This window comes from Balaenoptera acutorostrata, chromosome 9 (assembly GCF_949987535.1).
Source record: "Balaenoptera acutorostrata chromosome 9, mBalAcu1.1, whole genome shotgun sequence".
Lineage (NCBI taxonomy): Eukaryota > Metazoa > Chordata > Mammalia > Artiodactyla > Balaenopteridae > Balaenoptera > Balaenoptera acutorostrata.
The window spans coordinates 11,339,267-11,362,621 of NC_080072.1; the positions used below are offsets into that span (position 1 = coordinate 11,339,267).

At 39.9% G+C, this 23,355-nt stretch overlaps 1 protein-coding gene across 1 annotated transcript; it reads left to right on the plus strand.

The window, feature by feature from the left end:
• Positions 1–1,035: 1,035 nt before the first annotated feature.
• On the plus strand, positions 1,036–15,696 carry CBLIF (cobalamin binding intrinsic factor). Its single transcript, XM_007196512.3, has 9 exons — positions 1,036–1,114; positions 1,812–1,988; positions 2,734–2,847; positions 3,263–3,403; positions 5,283–5,464; positions 9,557–9,734; positions 11,107–11,308; positions 13,461–13,579; positions 15,635–15,696. Exons 1-9 carry the CDS (start codon positions 1,036–1,038, stop codon positions 15,694–15,696), a joined length of 1,254 nt encoding a protein of 417 aa, XP_007196574.2.
• The last annotated feature ends 7,659 nt before the right edge of the window (positions 15,697–23,355 follow it).

Sequence of the window (23,355 nt, forward strand, 5' to 3'; positions counted from 1 at the left end):
TTCATTGATCTCACGCTTTGCAATTACTTACTTTAAAAGATAATATCTGGGGGCTTCCCTGGTGGCGCAGTGGTTGAGAGTCTGCCTGCCGATGCAGGGGACACAGGTTCGAGCCCTGGTCTGGGAAGATCCCACATGCCGCGGAGCAACTAGGCCCGTGAGCCACAATTACTGAGCCTGCGCGTCTGGAGCCTGTGCTCCACAACAAGAGAGGCCGCGATAGTGAGAGGCCCGCGCACCGCGATGAAGAGTGGCCCCCGCTTGCCGCAACTAGAGAAAGCCCTCGCGCAGAAACGAAGACCCAACACAGCCAAAAATAAAGCTAAAAAAAAAAAAAAAAAAAAGATAATATCTGAAAGCCCTGGGTGTTTGAAACTGCTTTCATCCCCAGATAAGGAAAGAGAAATCAAACAAAACAATTTATGGCCCACTGCTTTCCCAACATCAAACAACTTCAAAGAGCCTAGGCCGGAACCCAGGTCATGTCAATTTAATTCATTGCATAAAGCCAGACCTCACCTGGCCGATGCTCACCTGAGAGCCTAAGAGGGCTTATTGGAAAGCAAGTGCCTCAGACTGTAAGTGAGGTGGTGCCTTAGGAATCCCCCAAACCTCAATGAAGTGGTTGCCGATAAACAGCCAAGAGGCTGTCTGGGTGTGCAAAGGCTTAGGAGAAAGTCTCTGTTATACGCACACATTAGCCGGCCTCCCAGGATTTTAGTAAAGGACACTTGGTCATCGCTGCCTTCACCGCATATTAAGCCCTGAGTGTCTCCTATGACTGTGCGGCCTAGATGTGACCTTCAGGCACCTTGGAGGCTCTATAGTAGGTAAACTTAGATAAGCAAATGGAAATTAGTTTTATCAGGGAGAGAGCATAAGTCAGCATAAGTGGTTAGGAGTGGCTGGAGGATGGGGGAGGAGGGCAGATTGTTTTACAAAGAGAAGCGTATATAACAAAAAGTAGAGAAATACTCTACTTGCAAACACTGGGACTTGTGAACGGGAGACATGGACAGGACAGGGGAGAGTGGGATGACCCGGGTCACCCTCCAACACCTGACCCTCCTCTGGGCTATGACTGGGACCAGCACCCAGACCCGAAGCTCATGCTGTGAGTAGAGCATTTTTTCCAAGGTCAGGGAAGCAGTTACCCTGGGGATAGGCAGAAACCTCAGACACTGACGTCTGCTCATGAGATAGTGCCTGAAAATAGCGATCACTCTAGGAGTTCCAAAACGGGTGAGTCAGGATGTGAGTGTGTGTGGTGCATCTTTCCTGACTTAATAGCCTAAGTTCTTTGAGAGGCAAGTCTATGCATTTTACTTTAAGAGAAATTGAAATACCATTGCAGGAATGATGGTTGATGATACAGAGAAAGACCCTCAGTGGCCGTTCTGACCAGGTACCACTACTAGTGAGAATGTTGGGTACCTGCTGAGGATAGGTCATATCCCAAATCTTTCATATTTTTCATGTAAGAGGGAGAAAAAAATGGATGCAAGGAAATCAGTGACTTCTAGGAACATGCTAGAAATAGCATGAAATGTCTGTGAGCCATAGTGCTCGATGTTACAAAGTGAAAAATCATTTTCTTAAAGATAAGGGTTATTTGGGAAGATGTAGGGACTAATTGGCCTCAAAAGAAAAAGCCCAATGTTTTCCCCATTGCTCTTTAAAAATCACCCCAAAGGGAGCATCCCTGAGGATACCAAGGCTAATCCTGTCTTCTCCTAAGAGACACAGGAAACATGTTTCTGAGAAGAGGGAATGAGGATGACGGGTTTGGTAAACGGCTTTGTCCCTTGCAGCTGTTCCCTTAGCAGAGCAGCCCTTGGTTAATGGCATCCAAGTGCTCATGGAGAGCTCCGTGGTCAACTCTGCCTTCCCAAACCCCAGCATCCTGATTGCCATGAACCTGGCCGGAGCCTACAACTTGGAGGCCCAGAAGCTCCTGACTTACAAGCTCATGGCCAGTAACACAGCCGGTGAGAAGACAGGGCCCCTCTGCCCGCTCCCTGAATCTCCACCCCCAGGGCCCACCTCCATGTCGCCCCACCCCAATGCTACCTGTGATGGTACCTGAATCACCCAAACACCTTTCCCTGCATACCTGGAAGGACTCATGTGTGAAGTCAGGGCATTCACACAGGAGGGCAGTAAAGCAGAAAGAGCTCTAGATTAAATGTAAAAGAGTGGATTTCCAGGTCTGGCTCTGCCACTTACTAATTCTGTGACCTTGAACTAGTCACAGATCCCCATCAACCACAAGTTTGTCATTTGCAAAATGCAAATAATTCTAATAACAATAACACTAATAGCAATAACAACAACAATAACAATAATAATAAAATCTCTGTTCTGCCTACCTCACAGGAGTTGCCTTGAGGTTCAAATTAGATAAACTTGAGTAAAGTTAAAATTATCTTGTAACTATACATTTTTTATATAGGAATTTGTATGGGTATTCTTGCTGTTTTTCTAAACAGATACCAGGAATTCCTATGGGGTTGTCAAGTCACATAGAGGCCACTAGATTAATGGCCTACTTAATGTTTTTCCATACTTCTTCAATGTTTTTCCATACTTCTTTCCTTAAGAAAGATCAAAAAACTAATCACATTATTTAAAAAATCGAAATGATCTGGAAAGAAGCAGAGAGCTCAGCCTGGCCCCTGGTGCTCTCTCCCCTGAGAATGCCTTTGTTTAACTATATTGTTCTCTCTTCTACAGACCTTACCATTGGTCAGCTTGCCCTCACCATTATGGCCCTCACCTCCTCCTGCCGAGACCCTGGGAACCGAGTATCGATTCTACAGAGACAAATGGAGAGCTGGGCACCCGCCAGTAAGACCTCATCAGAAGGGATGGGGAAGTGAGGCAAATGGCCCTTCCTGAGAATTTTAAATCTATAAAGAAAAAGGAAGGGAGAGTGGAAGTTTAGGCAAGAGACACAAAGTACCTCTGATGATCCCACAAGTGAGATCTCCACTTCCAATCCAATGAACTAGAAAAGACCACTATCCCAGGGAAACAGTTCTATGCCATCATTGAAGAGAGCAGCATCCCTTTTATTCTGTTCTCATGCCAGATGACAGTCTTACTCTGAGACACATGGACGTTATCTCTTGCCATATGGTATCTTTCTTTTTGGACAGGTTTTCTAGCAATGTCTCTTTAAAAGGTTTGGTTTTTCCTTTTTCACAAATATCTTCTTTATGGTGAATGTTAGTCTTATGAAGTCCCTCTATCCCTTTCCAAGGCCTCAATACCCATGCTTCCTCCTTCTATGGGCCCAGTCTGGCGATCTTGGTGCTGTGCCAGAACAACCCGGAGAAGACCTTACCCATAGCGACCCGCTTTGCCAAGAGCCTGCTGGCCAATTCCTCTCCCTTCAACGTGGGTGAGTAGGTCACCACTTTCACACAGTGCCCTGAGCTGGGAACATCAAGGTCACTGAAGGGTAGAGCTGGAGGGAAAGTGGGAGGGGGGGGAGCTTTCCATGGAAGAGGAGCTCAGGACCATGAAAATGTCTGTAGATGAGAGATACTTGGCAAATATTTGTTGGACATGTGTATTAAGGTATAAATGAAAGAGAGAAAATAAAACAGAAACCAGGACAATACTTGACATGTCTGACAGTTACAGACAAATCAGAATCTCCATTGAGAACAATAAATATGTCATCCAAGTCAGGAGTTGTTCCCAGACGAGTGATTAAATTATTAAATCAGTGTCTGGACTCAGTCCCACCCTGAACCTCCTCTTAAATCGCTGCTGATGCTTCCACACTCTATTCTTCTTGATGCTTCTCCTTACTACATCCAAATATTCTCTCTTTTTTTTTTTTTTTTTTTTTTTGGCTGTGTTGGGTCTTTGTTGCTGTTTGTGGGCTTTCTCTAGTTGTGGCGAGCAGGGTTGGAGCATGGGCTCTAGGTGCATGGGCTTCAGTAGTTGCAGCACGCAGGCTTCAGTAGTTGTGGCTTGCAGGCTCTAGAGTGCAGGCTCAGTAGTTGTGGCGCACGGGCTTCGTTGCTCCGCGGCATGTGGGATCTTCCCGGACCAGGGCTCGAACCCATGTCCCCTGCATTGGCAGGCGGATTCTTAACCACTGTGCCACCAGTGAAGTCCCCAAATATTCTCTTTATACTAAACAGCTACTCTCTGAACATTAAACCCATAATGCTCCCCTTCAAGGATGCACTGGAACCATCTTATTCCTTCATCCTGCAAGCACGTGGCTGCTTGTGAATGGAAGCTCTATCCTCTACCACACCATGTCCTTCTTCTGCACATAACGATCCCTTCTCTGTATGATGCCCTCTGTGGGGGCCACTGTTATGTCCCTCATTGGTGGTCATCTTTTCTCCTCTACCACTATCTAAGCAACAGTATTATCTCAGGTTTTCACCCCTTATACATGCCACATGAGCAACCTCTCTCCTTTCAGGCTTTATCAGACCAGCACACAGGTAGATATTTACTCAAGTACCCTCCCCATGGGTCAAACACACACTGGCCTCTGTTTCCCATCTGGGACCTCATGCATTGCTGGGACCTCTCTGCCAGTTCAGGAAATTGGGACTTCTTTGCCAACATTGTCATCCTTAATGAGGTGATGAAATTTTGGGTGGAGATTAGGGTGGGGAGGAAAAGATTGATGAAAAAAGTGCCATCTGGCAAGTCTTTGATTTGTTCAGGTCTCGTCATGCCAGAGTTTGCCCATTCAGTTCACACATAATAAGAATGAAATAATGAAAAAAGCCCTTGTGCTGGGTACTATGGGAGATGAAAATCCCCGCCCTCCCCCCATCCGAGAACACACAGGGCACAGTAACAGCAGAGAGTGCCGAGATTGCAAAACAGGTACAAACAACAAATGCTAAAGGAATCCAGAAAAGAGACTACACTTGTTGTATGGGGTGACAGAGAGGACTTCAGTGAGAGGTGGTGATGGCTGGACCTTCACCACTGCTGACATTTTGAAAGATAAACATTGGGACAAGAGAAATGGGATTGAAAATGCTGCTAGTTGACTTTCATTCAAAGCATGAGCTGTGGAGTCATACAGATCTGCATTCAGGTGTGTGGCCTTGGGCAGTTACCTAACCTCTCTGAGCCCCCATTTCCTCATCCCCTAAATGGAGATAATTATAGGTCCTATTTCACAGACTGTCCTGAAGGGTAAAGGAGGTAATGAACCTGAACACAATAAGCACACAAATGTTAGTTGTTCATATTGTGGTGGTGGTGGTTGTCTTATCCCGTGCTGTGATTTTCAGACACAGGAGCAATGGTGACCTTGGCTCTGACCTGTATGTACCACAAGATCCCCGTAGGTTCAGAGGAAGATTACAGAGTCCTGTTCAGTCAGGTACTAAAGAATACTGTGGAGAATATCAGCATGAGGATCCAAGACAATGGCATCATCGGAGACATCTACAGCACTGGCCTTGCCATGCAGGTAAATGCGTCATTGATGCCCTTTGCTGGGTCCATGTCCCTAAGCCTGGATTGTAGGACCAAGAGACCAGGCTTCTGGTAGTATCTCTGGGGAGGACCAGCTACTGTGACTAGAGGTAGATTCCTTACGGTACCTGTGCCTCAGTTCCTCTACTGGTGAAATGCAGGTAAGTGTTAATTCATCCCTACCTCACAGGTAAAGTATAAAACCAAATATGCATGAACTCTTTTCCCTTCCATGAAAAAAAAAAGAAATAAATAAATCCAAGAAATTTATTGGTTTATTATGAATAATGATCAGTTTGTTCATAATAATTATAGACAATTGAAAGTTTGGTGTATTAAAAAATAAGGATATTCAAGGAGGTCCTCAAAAAATATTGAATCTTCTGATTCCATGCTGCCAATCAAGTGTTCTTTTATCAGATCTTTACCTTGATCAAAAAAAGGTGGGATTGTATTCAAAATGATTAATGAAAATAATCTAAAACTGCCTGGACATCTAGTCTTTGTCAAGGTCTTTTACTATCTCAGTCTCAGTTCAACCTCACAAAGATCCCTAATATATGGCAGCGCCAGATGTGTCTGGTCATCAAGTCTATGCTCAGTCCTATGCTTCCCTAGTATAGAGTCTCAGGCTTGGATTCTATAAGATGCTGCTTGATATAGCTCCAAATACAACCACACACACACACACACACACACCCCTCCCCTTCCGTTGATTAGGGCAACATCTTCCCATGGAAAACACACCAATAATAACGGGGTGAGAGAACCAACTAGAATCAAAAATTAAAGGGTCATCTGTGGCCAAATCCTGTAGTCCAAACTAAGAAATTTATGCTCCAGGGTCTCAAAATGCCCCATGGGATTAATAGAAAAACTACATCATGACCTTCCCAACTTGGAAATCCCAAGAAACAGAGAATCATAATATTATGCTTAGTGAATTAAATCAAGCAAAGAAAGATGAATGCTGCATGATATCACCTATATGTGGCATCTAAAAAATAATACAAATGAATGTATATGCAAAACAGAAACAGACTCATAGATATAGAAAACAAACTTGTGGTTACCAAAGGGGAGAGGGAAGGGGGGAGGGACAAATTAGGGGTGTGGGACTAACAGGTACAAACTACTACGTATAAAATAGATAAGCAACAAGGATATACTGTATAGCACAGGGAATTATACCCATTATCTTGTAATAATCTATAATGGAGTATAATCTGCAAAAATACTGAATCACTATACCATATGCCTGAAACTAAAATAATATTGTAAATCAACTATACATCAATAAAAAATAAAGAAACAGAACCATGGAGTTACAATGCCAACCCTAAATCTAATTTAGCTCTGGACTAGTGCAGGGGGTTGGAGACTGGTCTGATATTCTATACATTAAAAATTAGTGATGTAATGTACAGTATGGTGACTATTGTTAATAATACTGTATTATATATTTGAAAGTTACTAAGAGAGTAAATCTTAAAAGTTCTCATCACAATATAAAAAATGTGAAACTATGTGTGGTCATGAATGTTAACTAGACTTAAACTGTGATCATTTGACAATGTATACAAATATCAAATCATTTGTTACTACACCTGAAACAAATATAATGTTATATGTCAATTACATCTCAATTTTTAAAATATTTTTTAAAATTAAGATTAAAAAATGAGCAAAGGGCATAAATAGACTAGAAATTAGTTCATGTTAAACATAAGAGTAAATACAAAGTCCCCACTCCAACGTGCCACAGGACCAACTAATGAAAATAAAGTCAGTTTCTACATCATGTCGTGGTCAATAAAATTTTGTCAGAGAACAAAACACTGCCAGGGCTCAGGTCTAGAAAGCTTTGTCGGGGAACAAAGGAAGTCTTGAAGAAATCTAAGGCAAGTTTTATTCATGACTCACTTAAAATAACCTTGCTCACCTTAGAGCCAGACAGAGAAGTGTTTGCTTTTGCTAATTTGGTTTGTGAATTCTATTTGGGATTTTAGCACCTGCAGAGTACACCGTGAAAAGCTGTACCTGGGAATTAAAGTTTTTCCTTGGAAAAAGGCAGGACCTCCATATCCAGATATCATCCATATCCAGATATCAAAGGCCACGTGGATTACTTATCAGTTAGGATACATAACCTCTCCCTACCTGAGTTATGCCAGAGTTTACCCAGGCAGTCTGAAGTCTGAAATCACCAGATATCTACTATATAAACTTTTTCTAATCTAAAATGTTCTGGTGTCAAAAACAAAGGGTTTCTAAGGCTGTAACAACTTGGGTTTGCATCCCAGATTGGCCACCATCTTAGGCAAATATTGAATTTCCTGGAATTTCATTTTCCCCATAATAGCAAAGGTATAAAAAAAGTCACAGGCACAATGTGGCATTTAATAATTGTTTGTGATCTCTCCCAGTGGAAGAGAGGTGATATTTAGCTTCCTTTGCAACCTTCACTCACCCTCTGCCAGCTGTCAGTGCCCTTCAAGTGACCTAGGCCACCCACATTGTTTCCCAGAGGTATTTCCTCCTATTTCTTCCATAAATATTCCAAAGCTTTCAAGGTTCCTCTGACAAGAACCTAACTTGGGGACATAAACTTCTTCATGCGAAGTTATTATTGACTTCTAACTGGCTAATGCATTACTCCTTTCTAAAGAGTTGGTGTTGTGATGTTTTATCCCAAGGGGATACATCTCACTTAGTGGGATTTGGGATATGAATATGGCAAGTGGACGAGATACAGATACGGTTGCTGGGAAAGCCTAACTGATGCCCTTTAACCAAACTGCCCTGTAAAGGGGCCTCTGGGAAGAGCCATTGTCATGGTTAGGGAGGTTAACAGAGCCTGTCAAAACTGCCTAGTTGCTCACAGTACTGCCTCTAGCTCACAGTCATTTCTGGCTCCCCTCCCTTCTCCCATTTCCCATTCAAAGCTTCAGGTGAATGGGTCATCAGCAACCCCAGCCCATTAACATGCTCTGGTGGATGAGTCAGCACAACCCTAAAGGCAGGGAGGTGCTAAGGACAGCTTCTGCAGCACACCATTACAAAATGCTTTTGCATAGCATCCCATCTGAACCTCCAATGACCGCCCCAAAGGTAGGCAGGAACTATGATTTCTATTTTACCCACGAGACAGAAAACTCAGCAAAGTAGAGTGACTTGCTTGGTGTATTCATCAAGACTTATTTTGCAAATAACAGAAACCCAAATAATTTTTGCTTAAGAAAAAAAAATGGAGATTTACTATTTCACATAAACTGGGGGATCCAGGGCTCGATTAGGTGATTTCAGGATTAATCAGAATAGAGGGCTCAAATCATATCAGGGATCACTCTTTCATCATCTCTCAGCCAGTTTTTCTCATTCTCTCCTGCTGTATGGCTTCTTCAGAGTGGCTGAGAAAGATGGTCACTAGCACCTCAATGACTACTAACCCCTCAATGATTACTAACCCCAGCAAGGCGGAAGAAATGTTTCTCTCTCCCAATGTCTGTGTATCATGGAAGGACTCTGATTAGTGCATGTGTCCATCAATCACTGTCACCAAGAGGATGGTACTCTACGATTAGCCCAGCCCACAAGTCCACCCTTGTGGCCAGGATCGTGGAGCCTCTAGCTGACAGTACTGACATGATCAAAGAATGTGGGAAGAGTCCACCAAAGGGTGTGTAGAACAACAAAAAACAAAAGAAGTCTACTACTGTTAGATGGCCAGGTTGTCCTACACTAAATCTTCCCCAGGAGCTTGCTTTGCCAGCTCTCATCCTCCTTCTACATGCAAGAACTGTTAGTAAATACAGCAGCCCTAATAGCACTCCCTGAATCTGAGTGTAGCTCAGATATTTATTGTGTGACTGCTATGTGACAGACACTGAACTAAGCAGTGGGGACACAGCCGTGAATAAGACAGATGTTGTCCTGGACCTCATGCAGCTTCGGTTTTGGACTCTGGTTGATCACAAAGATTAGTGATCAAGTCTGTCCCTTATAAAGCTAATAAAGGCCAACTCTCAGCTATACCTAATCTGTCTCTCTCTCTCTCCCCACCCTCCCACCCCAACCCCGGCCCCAGGCTCTCTCCGTGACACCTGAACGACCTAACAAGGAGTGGAACTGCCAGAAGACCATGGATTCTGTACTGGATGAGATTAAGGAGGGGAAATTCCACAACCCCATGTCCATTGCCCAAATCCTCCCTTCCCTGAAAGGCAAGACATACCTAGATGTGCCCCATGTGTCTTGCAGCCCTGGTAAGAACTCTTAACATCTGTCTCTCCCTATAAAGTGGCAACTTATGCCAGGAATGATACGTGGACCAATTTTAAGTGGCATAAGGGCTTGTTAAATCCATGACTGCCATGTAGGCAGGGCCAGTTCCTAAGAGTTGTGTGTTAGCACGCAGCCGTGCTGTCCTGCCCTCAGAATTCTGCTCCCACGTCCACTTCATTCAACACACATTTACTGAGCACCTACTACAGGTAAATCATTTTGTTGGATGCTTGTGGAGAGAGAAGATCCATGGTCCTAACAGTCAAATAACATATGACTTCATTCATTCATTTGACAAATGCACCAAACATTAGGCAATATCTTATCATATCTGCTATTTACAAAGTCAGGAGATGGTATGTAGACAAAAACTACAATATTTGGAAGAATGAAATAAGTATTAAACAGAAATAGAAACCATATACAGTGCAAAAGCAAAGAAAGTATGACCAATCATTGAGTTTGGGAACCTTAGGAGAAGAACAGAGTTGACATTTCAGCCAAGACTTGGAGATATAAAAATGTGCTCACAGCACACCAAAGGGATGGGGTGGAAATCTGGCACATTACTTTTTTATTTGAAATATCTTTATTTTATCCATTTACAAATATAATACAGAGATACTTAAAATTCAAACATGGCAGAAATATACATCTAGAAAGTAGAGTCCTACAAAAAAATTTATCACCCCAGAGTCTTTGGTATAGAGTCCTCCAACTCTTCTTTCTAATCAAATACTAACATAAAGTATGATTCATCTTATGTTGCATGGACTTCCTGAGATAAGCAGAGATTAGTAAGCTCCTTGTCTATCTCAGTACAGAATCTATAGAGACCACAATTAAGCAATCTGACCACAATCATACCAAACATAGCCACATTCACTAACTCCTTAGGCTGCTTCCCAAATATTTCCCAACTTGAACAAGGTGGCCATGGAGTCCTTCCTAGGATTCTACACTAGGTGCCCAGGTATTTTGTTAAATGGTCTGAAACTTACTACCTTTGCTTCCAGATTCTTCGGGTTAACAAAAAACCCCAAGTGAACAGAGAGCACCATGTAAAATACATGACTTAGGGCTCACAATCCTCCCTTCAGTTTACAAATCCTTTTAACAAAATAAACGTTCGTTATTAAGCTAGCTGTCAGTTCTTCAGCTACGATCAATTCTCTAGGATGGAAATGAGAGCTTCATAGGTCACACCAGTTCTTCAGAACAATCCACAAAGGACACAAAACCACTGTCATCTCTTGAAATGTGTTCTGGGATAAGCTGCCAATAACAGAGATTTTGTACCTATACTACAAACCCCATAATCTTTAACAAACTTGGCCTCTTTGCTCTTCCCAGGTCATGAGGTGCAACCAACTCTACCCAACCCTCCTAGCCCTGTTCCCACCTCAGCATACAATATCACCGTCAAATACACCATAAATAACCAGCTGAGGGGTGTGGAGCGTCTCTTCAATGAGACCATCAATGTTAGTGTAAAAAGAGGATCAGTGCTACTTGTTGTCCTAGAGGAAGCACAACGCGAAAACCCCACATTCAAGTGAGTGTTACAAGTGACATGCACCACTCCTCCCAAGCCCAACCTGAATTCCCATTCTCTCTCTCCTTCCTTCATTTTCTTGCTTTTTTCCCTTCTGATAATGTAACAGATCTTTATTTAATAGCCCTTTGAGGAGCCTGCAATCTAGTAACTAGGCAAGGCTCTCATAAAAATTAAATCATTCAAGTCAATATAAGATGGAGTTTTTAAAACAGGAATTCAAAGGAGAGAGAGCACAGTGTGGATTAGAAGAGTCAAGGAAGGCTGGTGGCTTTGGACCACATTCAAAGAATAGGTACCATACAGGAAGATATGGAAGGATGGTATTCAAGGAAGAGGGGGATGGTGAGGACAAAGCATTCGAGACAGGACTGAGCAAGGAATTTAAGGTCAATGAGTAGACCAGCTTGACTAGACAAGAGAATACAGGACTGAATTAAATGAATGATGTCTGGAAGGATAGATTGGGTGATATTGTAGAAAGCCTGAAATACCAGGCTAAGGAATTCGGACTTCATGTTGCAGAGAAGGGTTGAAAGTTTTTGAGTAAGAAAAGTCATATTGTAAAATGTTAATTGGTCTGGGGAATGAGTGACAAGGAGGAAAGCTAGGGCATGACTACAGAAATGAAGCTGTAAACTGATGAGGACTTCATCTAGGAGAAATGTACTCATACCAAGGAAGATGCCCCAGGACTCATGAGTGACTGGATGTGGGGGTCAAGAGCAAGAAGCTTCAAAACTATTGGTAGGAGTGTCAGGAAGAAAGAATGTCCTTCAGAGAAAAACCCAATTCCTTTAGATGATTAATTGTTGGCATTCAAAACTGAAACATTAGGAAGCTTTTGGAGGTATAAAGGAAGTCCTAGAAAAAGAGGTCAGGACAAGCAAAAGAGATTGGGTAGTCACCTGATAGAGTTGACGACTGAAGTTAGGGACAGTGTAGTAGGTGGCAGATACAATGCTTCCAATAAACCACGAGACAGATATAATTATTCCCATTTTACAGATAGAACCACTTAGGCCCAAAATGGTTAAGTAATATTCTGAAGATCACATAACATGCAACTAGTGGAATTGAGATCTGAACCCAGATTTGACTGACTCTTATGTTCTTTCTACTACCCAGTTGGGAAAGGGAGAGATATAGAAATAAATCACAAAGGAGGACATTAAACTTTGGGGAATGTTTATAGTTTGCAAAAAGAGGGAACAGTAGAGAAATATGGAGAAGCCTAAGCTATAGGAGGAGGAGGGGGAAGATGCCAGGTCATGGAAAGGAAAAGAGGAGATACTTTCAAAGGAAAGATGGCCCAATCCAAATTCTGCAGACAGATGTCCAGGAGAAAGACTGACAAAGGCCAAGGAATACACGAGTGACATGGGATCTATTCTCCAGGGTTAGGATAAGTACATGTGTCTGCCGCCCACAGACCAGCTCCATAACTTCCCTAACTTCTGTAGAACAGGTCAAGATAAAGATCGCATTTCGAGAATACTTAATTTTCCAACAACCTGCTGAATATACTTTACTTCTTCTCTAAGCTTAGCTTTAATTTTGCCTGATTTAACTTTTCCTAACTATAAATGTAATAAATACACATAGAAGAAATTTTGAGGGGGGAAAGCATAGAGAAGAAAACAAAGCATCTATAGTCTATCCACAATATAATCACTGTTGATATTTTTTATAATTTTATAGGTATTTTCTCCATGCATATTACAAATAGTTGTGATCCATAATATACGAGATAGATATTTCTGATACAACGTGTATCCCACATTTTCACTTAATATTATTGCATAAGCATTTTCCCATTTCACTGAAAAATATTGAAAATTATGATTTTCATAACTGCAAAAGAGTCAATCTTGGATATTCATTCCATCACTCACCTCATTTTTTTGCCCATTGTTGGACATTTACATTTTAAAAATTTGCTTATTGATAGGTTTTTAAAAAATCTGTTCATTTTATTTTTATTTAATTCCAAGTGAAGTAATTTTATGTTCATTAGTCATTTGCATTTTCTCTTTGAAACATGATTTTTTCTGATCTTTAAAGCATTTAGAAGGTCTCTGTCCCTTCATCTTAACTTCTTATTGCCTGACTTAAAGTGAGGTATTAATCGTATATGATTTTATTCTTACAGATTTGAAACCACAATGACATCCTGGGGACCTATGGTCTCTTCTATTAACAATATCGCTGAAAATGTTAATCACAAGACGTATTGGCAGTTCCTGAGCGGCAAAACACCTTTAAATGAAGGTGAGAGAAGAAAAGGAATGTGGGCATTTTCTCCATCGTTTGAAGGCTAATTCTTTCATTGCCATATTTAATTTATTCATTTATTTCATTGATAAATAATTGTGAGACTGTATGTATATACAATAATTGTACATATAGCTGTTACATACGTATGTACATACGCAGATATATTATGAATATATATACAGTGTTGATAGATAGATAGAAAGATAGAACAGATGGGTTGCTCTCTAAAATAGCTTTTGAAAAAATCAAGAATCCTAACTCCACTCCGAGCCAGTGGGAAAATATCCAGTGAACAAGAAAAGTGGATTGACCTAAAGTAGTAAGAGCTAAAGAAGGAAAAAGCAGATGTGAGAAAGATTTTTTTTTAAGTGTGTGATCTAAGAAGATGGCCAATTTGGGGTTAAAAAATTAAACACGTATGTGTAAAGCAAAAGAACAGTGAGTTCATAGCCAGTGGGAAATAAATGAGAGGGATAAGATAACATCTATTAATGTAGTAACGTTATCTTATTTCATACTCACATCAACTCTGTAGGCATTAGTGACTCTTTTTACAACAAAAAATCTAAGTCTCACAAACAAAAAAGGGACTTGCCCAAGGTATACACATAGTATGTGATAGAGCAGATAATCAAGACCACAGCTTCACTCAAAATCCATTCTTCGCCTTCTTTTGTTGTAGTGTTGTTAAAAATCACCAGAAAGAAGAATGTTTGGGTGGGGAAAGGGGGAAGAATAAAACTCAGACTTCAGCAAAACCTTAACAATCTTTAAAATGTTTGTGCAAATACTAAAATATCCTGCAACTTAAAGAGTACTGGTCTATGGTTTTGTCGAAGGATGATGTTACCTAGTTAACCTGATGTTCATTGTCACCGTGCTTTGTCAAGATGCTTCATTATCCAAGTCTACAATGAGAGAGACGTTTTTCCTAGAGCCTACCATGGATTTGACAAAAAAATCTGTTCAGAATTTGTGGAATTGAAGCACAGCATTTAAGAAAGATCTTAGAGTCACATAAGCCTTGGTTAGGATACCCTTCTCTCGCTCCCTCTCTCTCTTTTTTTTTTTTTGCCACACCATACAGCTTGCAGGATCTTAGTTCCCTGACCAGGGATCAAACCTGGGCCCAGCAGTAAAAGCGCTGAGTCCTAACCACTGCACCACCAGGGAATTCCTGAAGCCCCTTCTCTTATTTTCTAGCTATACTAGGCAAATAATGAATCTTCTCTGAGGCACAGTGCCCACAGCCATAATATGGAAAGAGCAATAACCATTTCTTAGGTTATTGTGAGGATTAGAAATAATGTGTTTGAAATGAGTAAATTCAGTACCTTTTGCATGGCATTTGTTCAAAAATGCTAATCACTATTGTTATTAATTCTCTTACCACCTTCATCTCAAGAATTGCCCTGGGAACTTAAATCAGGCTAATTCTCATGTCTGCCAGTTACTTTTCTTCTCTGGGGAAAAGAAAGTCCTCTGAGATCCAAAAAGATTTGGGCCTGAAATTGTCATGCTTTCTGATGCCTGGCTGCTTCAGAGTTAATCATCGATTATGTCATCATCTGTGTTTCCTGCCCAGAAAGACAAGAATTCTCAACCCACTGCCCTTCCTCACTTCTTACAAAATCTTCCAAAATGAACATGAGTTCCCGCCTTGAATGCTCTAAATTTGGCTTACATAAGCCACTTTAATAGTAACTACTTTCTTGCATACTTATTATGTGTCAGATACTGTATGAGGCATTTGGCAGTCATTATTTCTAATCCTGAAAATAATTCTTCAGCATAAATACTAGTAGTACAATAGTGTATATGAGGGAAGGAGGCTGGCACAATATAAGGGGCTTGGCCAAAGATGTGCTCCACATGGCAACTGAGAACCTGGAAACAAGGACCCCTGAATCTCAGTTCCATGCTCCCTTCATACTAATCAACTCTTTGGCGATTTTGTCTCTCTAACCAATTTAATGGGCTGGTCCCGTGGGAGGGTGGTGTGGTTATGGGCACCATGGGCACCTCGTGTTGTTCTCTGCTTGTTTCCAGGAGTTGCTGACTACAAACCCTTCAACCACGAGCACATCACAGCCAACTTCACACAGTACTAAGGAGGAGAAGGATTGAGCTTCTATCAAACGTCCCCAGAGGACGGCTGGAATTTTTTTTTCACCTCATTTCAAATCTGTGCAAAAAAGTCGGTATTTACAATGCTACCATATTCCTGGTTAAAACATGGAAACTACAATGTAAAATAAATGATGCAAACTTCACTGGAGTTTCAACATCTGTGACCCATGAAAGAAAAAGTCCGGCTTCTCAAGACAATGACGGCCAGTCATCATTTAAACCTAGGGTGAGGGGGAAAAGGGGGCGTCTCGCTGATATTTTGGAAGGTCATTCTGATCTTTTTGATTAATTAACCAACACACTCTTTTATTCTATAAAGGAAATGATGTATCTTTAAAACTTCTATTTTTATTTCTTATACCAAGTACTCCTTTTCAAATCACTTAGTGTAAACATATATATGTACACACACATTCATCCATACATAAAGTGACCAAAATTATTTCATATGAAGCTCCCAGATGGTTCAGAACTAGGTAAATCATGTTATCAATATATCACAACTCTCCCCTTCCATTTCCAATATTTGTTCTGTGTAAATCACATTTCAAATATATTTTATATAATTTATATATGTATTTAATATATTAATATGAACATAATGTGTATTTAATATTAATATAAATTTAACATATAATATGTTTTATATATTAAATGTAGATATATAACTGTGTCCCATAAATAATACATATAATATTTTAGATATAAAATATAGATCTATAATCTCACCCTGTCCTACATATGTATATAAATACAGAAGTTACAGATCTTTGGGAGAAAAATTTAAGACAATCAACTGGTAAATTCTGCTTGTTGGAGTCAACACTGGAACAAACTTTCTAGAGAAGAATATGAACATTTGTATCAAAAGACATAAGATATACACTTTGATCCCCAAAAGTCCTAATTCTGAAATTTATAGAAAGGGGGAAATCATAAGAGGACACAGATATATATATAAGAATCTAAATGTCAGCTGGGATGATTAGAGAAAAAAACTTAGATATGCAGCCTCAATACAGTTCCTAAAACTGAAGCCCAGAAGTGGACAGCCTTCACGGCCCCATCACAGGCCTCCCCTCCTGGCAACTCAGAGTAAGAACCTGCTCTCTGGTAACAATCTGGCTCCCAGGAGAAAGAGGCGTGAACCACACAGGCCCAGATCCTCACACCCATCACAACTATTAGGTAAGTCACCGTATCCCCGAAAAAGACCAGGACTGTTACAATGATAGAAACCCTCAGGGAGTGGTGAATAAGTGCTCTCTCATAACATATCATAATGTTTGTAATATGGAAAACATGGAAACAATGTGTATGTCCAAAAACAGAGCAATGCATAGGTAAACCCTGGTGGGTCTGTATGATGGGATTCTTATAAGTCACTAAAATTCATGTTGAAGATAAATACTTGATGACATGAAAAGACATTCATGCATAGCCAAGTGAAGCAATCAGACTACACAACATCACAATATCATCCGTCCCAGGGTGTGACAGTGGTTATCTCTGCATGATAGAATGATTAGTGATTGATGTTTTTTTGTTTATTTGTTTCTCTGGTTTTAAGTTTTCTCCATTCAACACATAATAATTGAGCAATGGAAATGGGGGGAAATTATTTTAAACAAAGATGACTTTTTCTCCTTTAACAAAAACTTGGGCAACCAAAGGAAGGTGTGTGTGTGTGTGTATTCTACACCCAGCATTTGCTCTAATGATAGAAATTGAAGGAAAAAGAGGGGCATGAAAGACTAGGGGGAATCTCAGGCTGGTTTCATGTATGAAAACCTCGTTTTAACTATCTACCTAGTAATTAACTGTGTTCATCTGTATTGGCAGGGGTGGGGGACAGGGGAGTGAGGTTGACAATGGGTCTGCTATAAGAAGTTGCAATTCCCCTTTGAGGAAGCACCTTAATTAAATGTAGTCTGTGTGGGTTCATTTTTGCGTAATCTGTAATGCCCCAGACTGCATTCCGTTGTTTCAGTGACTACAATAAGTGCTTTTGTGACCTCTAGTGGTCATGGCTGGTAAAGGCTAAGCCTCCTTTAGGGAGTGGTCAGTTATGCATAACCACTTTTGTGAAGATGCAGGAGAAAGAGGAAGGAAGATTGCTACCAAATACTTTCCCCCTATTTAAAAATAGTATGGAATTAACAAAGTGGATATAGAGGGAACATACCTCTACAAGATAAAGGCAAGCCTACAGCCAATATCTTACTCAAGCATGAAAAGCTGAAAGCATTTCCTCCAAGATCAGGAACAAGACAAGGATGCCTATTCTTGCCACTTTTATTCAACATAGTATTGGAAGTCCTAGTCACAGCAGTCAGACAAAGAAAAAAGAAATAAAAGGAATCCAAATTGGAAAGGAATAAATAAAACTATCACTGTTTGCAGATGACATGATATTACATATAGAAATTCGAGACATTACCAAATAACTAGAGCTAATAAATGAATTCAATAAAGTTGCAGGATACAAATTAATATAAAGAAATGTCATGTTTCTATACACTAACAACAAACTATCAGAACAATTAAGAAAACAATCCCACTTATAATTGCATCAAAAAGGATAAAATAAGAATAAATCTAACCAAAGAGGGAAAATACTTGTACTCAGAAAACTATAAGACACTGATCACAGAACTAGAACAAATTCTAAAATTTGTATGGAAACACAAAAGACCCTGAATAGCCAAAGCAATTTGAGAAAGAAGAACAGAGTTGGAGGTATCATGCTCCCTGATTTCAAACTACACTTCAAAGCTACAGTAATCTAAACAGTATGGTACTGGCACAAAAAATAGATCAAAGGAACAGAATAGTGGATCCAGAAATAAACCACACTTATATGGTCAATTAAGCTACAATGAAGGAGACAAGAATATATGACAGGGAAAAGACAGCTCCTTTAATAAATGGCTTTCGGAAAACTGAACAGCTATGTGCAAAAGAATCAAACGAGACTACTTCCTCACACCATATACAAAAATAAACTCAAAGTGGATTAAAGTTGTAAATGTAAGACCTGAAACCATAAAACTCCTAGAAGGAAACAGAGGCAGTAAGCTCTCTGACATCAGCCTTAGCAGTATTTTTTTGGATATGTCTCCTTAAGCAAGAGAAACAAAAGCAAAAATTTTTTAAATGGGACTACATCAAACTAGAAATCTTTTGTACAGCAAAGGATACTATCAATCAAGTGAAAAGGCAGCCTACTAAGTGTAAGAAGATACTTACAAATGATGTATCTGATGAGAGATTAATATCCAAAATACACAAAGAACTCATACAACTCAACATGAAAAAAAATACCGTGATTTTAAAATGGGCAGAGGACCTGAATAGACATTTTTTTTTCAAAGAAAACATACAGAAACCAACAGGTACATGAAAAGATGCTCAATATTGTTAATCAGCAAATCAAAACCACAATGAGATACAACCTCACACCTGTCAGAATGGCTATCATCAAAAAGACAACAAATAACAAGTGTTGGCAAGGATGTGGAGAAATTAGAACCCTCGTGTACTGTTGGTAGGATTGTAAGTTGATGCAGCCACTATGAAAAACCATCTGGAGCCTCCTTTAAAAATTTAAATAGAACTGCCATACGATCCAGCAATTTCACTTCTGAGTATTGACCTGATGAAGATATAAAAAAATATAATTCAAAAAGATATAAACACTGCAATGTTTATTGCAGCACTATTTACAATAGCCAAGATATGGAAGCAACCTAAGTGTCTATCAATAGAAATCTTACCATTTGTGACAATCTAGCTGGATCTAGAGGGTATTGTGCTAAGTGAAATAAGTCAGACAAAGAAAGACAAATATTGCATGATCTCACTTATATGTGGAATCTAAAAACAAACAAACAAACAAAACAAAATGAAAACAGATTCACAGATACAGAGAACAAACAGGTGATTGCCAGAAGGGGAGCAGTGAAATAGGTGAAGGGGGTTAAGAGGTACAAACCTCAGTTATATAATAAATAAGTCAAGGGAATATATAGCATAAGGAATGTGGTCAATAATATCGTAATAACTATTTATGGGTCCAGATGGTTACAAGACTTATCGTGGGGAACATTTCATAATGTATGCAAGTGTCAAGTCATTATGTAGTACATCTGAAACTAACATAATATTGTATGTCAACTATATTTCAATTAAAACAAGTTTTAAAAGGTACAAATGAACTTATCTACAAAACAGAAACAGAGTCACAGATGTAGAAAACAAACTTATGGTTACCAGGGAGTAAGGGCGGGGAGGGATAAATTGAAAGATTGGGATTGACATATACACACTACTATATATAAAATAGATAACTAATATGGACTTACTGTACAGCACAGGGAACTCTACTCAATACTCTGTAATGGCCTATATGGGAAAAGAATCTAAAAAAGAGTGGATACATGTATATGTATAAGTGATTCACTTTACTGTACACCTGAAACTAACACAACACTGCAAATCACCTATACTCCAATAAAAATTTTTTAAAAAACCAAAAATATTCCAAAACAACTGACTACAATTAAATTTCACAAGTAAATGATTCTTGTTCCTTTGGGTCTGGGTTTGCCAATCAGCTTTCATACAGTTGCCTGCTTCTGGAACCAAGTCCTTGACTTTGTTTGCAGGTACACTCTTTAGAGTTGTCTCAGCGATGCCAGCTTTAAGCTCCGAAACCTATGCTAATAAATCAATTTCCTGAAATACCATTAAATACATAAATAAATAAATAAATTTTTAATAAAAAGTAAAATAAAAACAATATGCAACGGTACTTGCCTTTAACCAGCTATCTGAATGACTTGTAGCAAGTTCATGATTGAAGATAACATGCTGATGAGGACGTAGAACTAAATACTTGACTCCTCTAGCCCCTCCCAACTGAGAGCCTGTAGTTCTTTGAAACAGCAAAAGCCTAGAGTCTTGCTCAGAAGTGCAAATGATTCTGAGATTAAAATGAACACACACACACAAAAATATGAAGAACAAGAATTCTGGCCAAGGAAATAAAAATGGAAAGGGAGAGAAGATGGAACTTAACTAAAAGTTTTAAATTTTATCTTGAAGACCAAACATGCAAAATGTGCCCTAATGTTTTTTGCAAAGTAAAGTGCAAAAATGGAGACCTTGACAAGACATATATAAAAATGTGTAATAAAGTAACAATGATTAAAACAGTGTATCGCTGGTTTCAGAATAGAGAGAACATCAGAACGGAATAAAATGTCAAAAGGAATCAAAAAAATTATGTGGGAATTTAGTACATTATAAAGTCACATATTAAATGAGAATTTTCAACTTGGAAAAGAATTATGTTAGATCCCTACCTCTGGCCCTTATAAGCATATGATCAGAGTCAAAAACTCTTAAGAAAATTACTGTCAGGTTTTTCTGCTTAAAAAAAAAACATAATGGGGAATTCGCTGGCGGTCCAGTGGTCAGACTCCTCGCTTTCACTGCCAAGGGCCCAAGTTCAATCCCTGGTCAGGGAACTAAGATCCCACCAGCTGCGTGACATAGCCGAAAAAAAAAAAAAAAAAATCATAATGGTCATGCCTCCAAAAAAAATTAAAAGACATACTGAAAAATGAAAAAAAAATCAAAACATATACAACTGAAGAGGAGTTAATGTACTTATACATAACAAGCAGTTTTGAATCGATAAAAAAATGAACAGTATGATCGAAAAGTACACAAGCAAGCAAATCACACATACAGTAAAACAAACAGACAAAAACATATGAAACCAAAGAGATGAGAAAAAGTTCAACATTGCTAGTTATTTTTTAAAATTTTTATTGCTAGTTATTGCAAACTAAGGGACTTCCCTGGTGGTCCAGTGGTTAAGACTCCGTGCTTCCAATGCAGGGACTGCGGGTTCAATCCCTGGTCTGGGAGTTAAGATCCCACATGTTGTTTGGCCAAAAAAATAAAAAATAAAAACAAAAAAGCAAACTAAGTATAACCAGATGTAAGTTAGATCACTAAGTAGAACTCAGAGAAGGCTATCAGAAATCAACTTTAGTTTACCTTGCTACTATTTATCCAAATCAACTCTGTATTTGCATTTTCTCATTACTCTTTCATTTTCTCATTACTCTCTGATATTTTCTCATTACTCTCTGATATTAAAAAAAAAAGTTGTGTTGTCACTTCTAACCACAGAAAACATATTGATTTCAGTAACTAAAATGTCCAAAACTGTGTAAAAATCAAAACTCTGAATTGCATTTGAAGGTAAAGCTGCTCCCCGCTCCCAGCTCAGCCCAACTCCAGATAGAAAGTGGGGAAAACAAAAATGGAGGCAAGGGAAGAGGTCTCTATTTCCTCACTTCTGCACATTTACCAATCACTTAAGATCTTTTCTGTCCCTGACCCCTCACCTCTGACCCCTTTGGGATGGCTTACCATCATGGCACCTGTTATGAGTTGACTTGTATCCTCCTCTCCCCTGAAAAAAACACAAGTTGGAGTCCTAACCCCTAGCACCTCAAAATGTGGCCTTATTTGGAGAAAGGATCTTTACTGAGGAAATCAAGTTATAGTGAGGTAATTAAGGTGGGCCCTAATCCAATAAGACTAGCGTTCTTATAAAAAGGGGGAATTTGGACACATGACAGACAAACATAGAGGGAAAATGATATGAAGAGACACAGGGAGAAGACGGCCATCTACCAGCCAAGCAGAGATCCTTCCCCACAGCCCTCAGAAGAAACCAACCCTGCTGACACCTTGATTTCACACTTCAAGCCTCCAGAACTGTGAGGCAATAAAATTCTATTGTTTAAGCCACCCAGTCTGGGGTACTTTGTTACAGCATCCAACAGTACCGACTCGGGTCCGGGTATAGTTTAAAGTATACTCTTTCTCTTATGGTGCTTTATGGAGTCTTCAGAGGACACACACACACACACACACACACACACACACACACACACCCTAACCCTAACTGCTGAGGACATCTCAGTTCCCTTGATGCAGGCAAATTCACCTCTGCTAAACGTTTGGCTGTTTGCATATAATTCTTCTCACAGGCCCTGGACATCCATCATTACACCTCTTCCACCTTCTCTCTCCTTGTCTCTCCATGGGGTCCCACTGGACAGGATATAAGAAAACCGTAAACCCACACACTGCACTGGGGTCCGCATCTGGTCAAGAAGATATTCACACTTTTGACCTGCCATCAATAGTATTGTGGCTACTTCTCTCTACTCTGATGTCACAGGCTGCTTTGATCAGCCTCCAAACATAGACTTTCCCAAGCCTGTGTCAACACCAACCCTCTTCAAACTGCAGAGGCCTCATATCAAGCTCTCTGCATGATCTTGAAGTGTCTCTCACTAAGCTTGATGGATCACCTCACCCCGAACCATTGGAGAGGGGAAGTGAAACTCACAGTATATCAACTCTGTCCAAAGAAATCTTTATTGTCATTGCCAGTTTCCACTTCCTTTCTTGATTTTTCCAGTGCTTTTTACAGGCTGGAGGAGAGTGGGTAGCTAAGGAAAGCAAAGCCACTTCCAACCAGCTCCTTTATAAGTCCAGCCTAGGAGGCCCAGCTTCTCACTTTGGAATACGGGGATTACCACATACCTTGG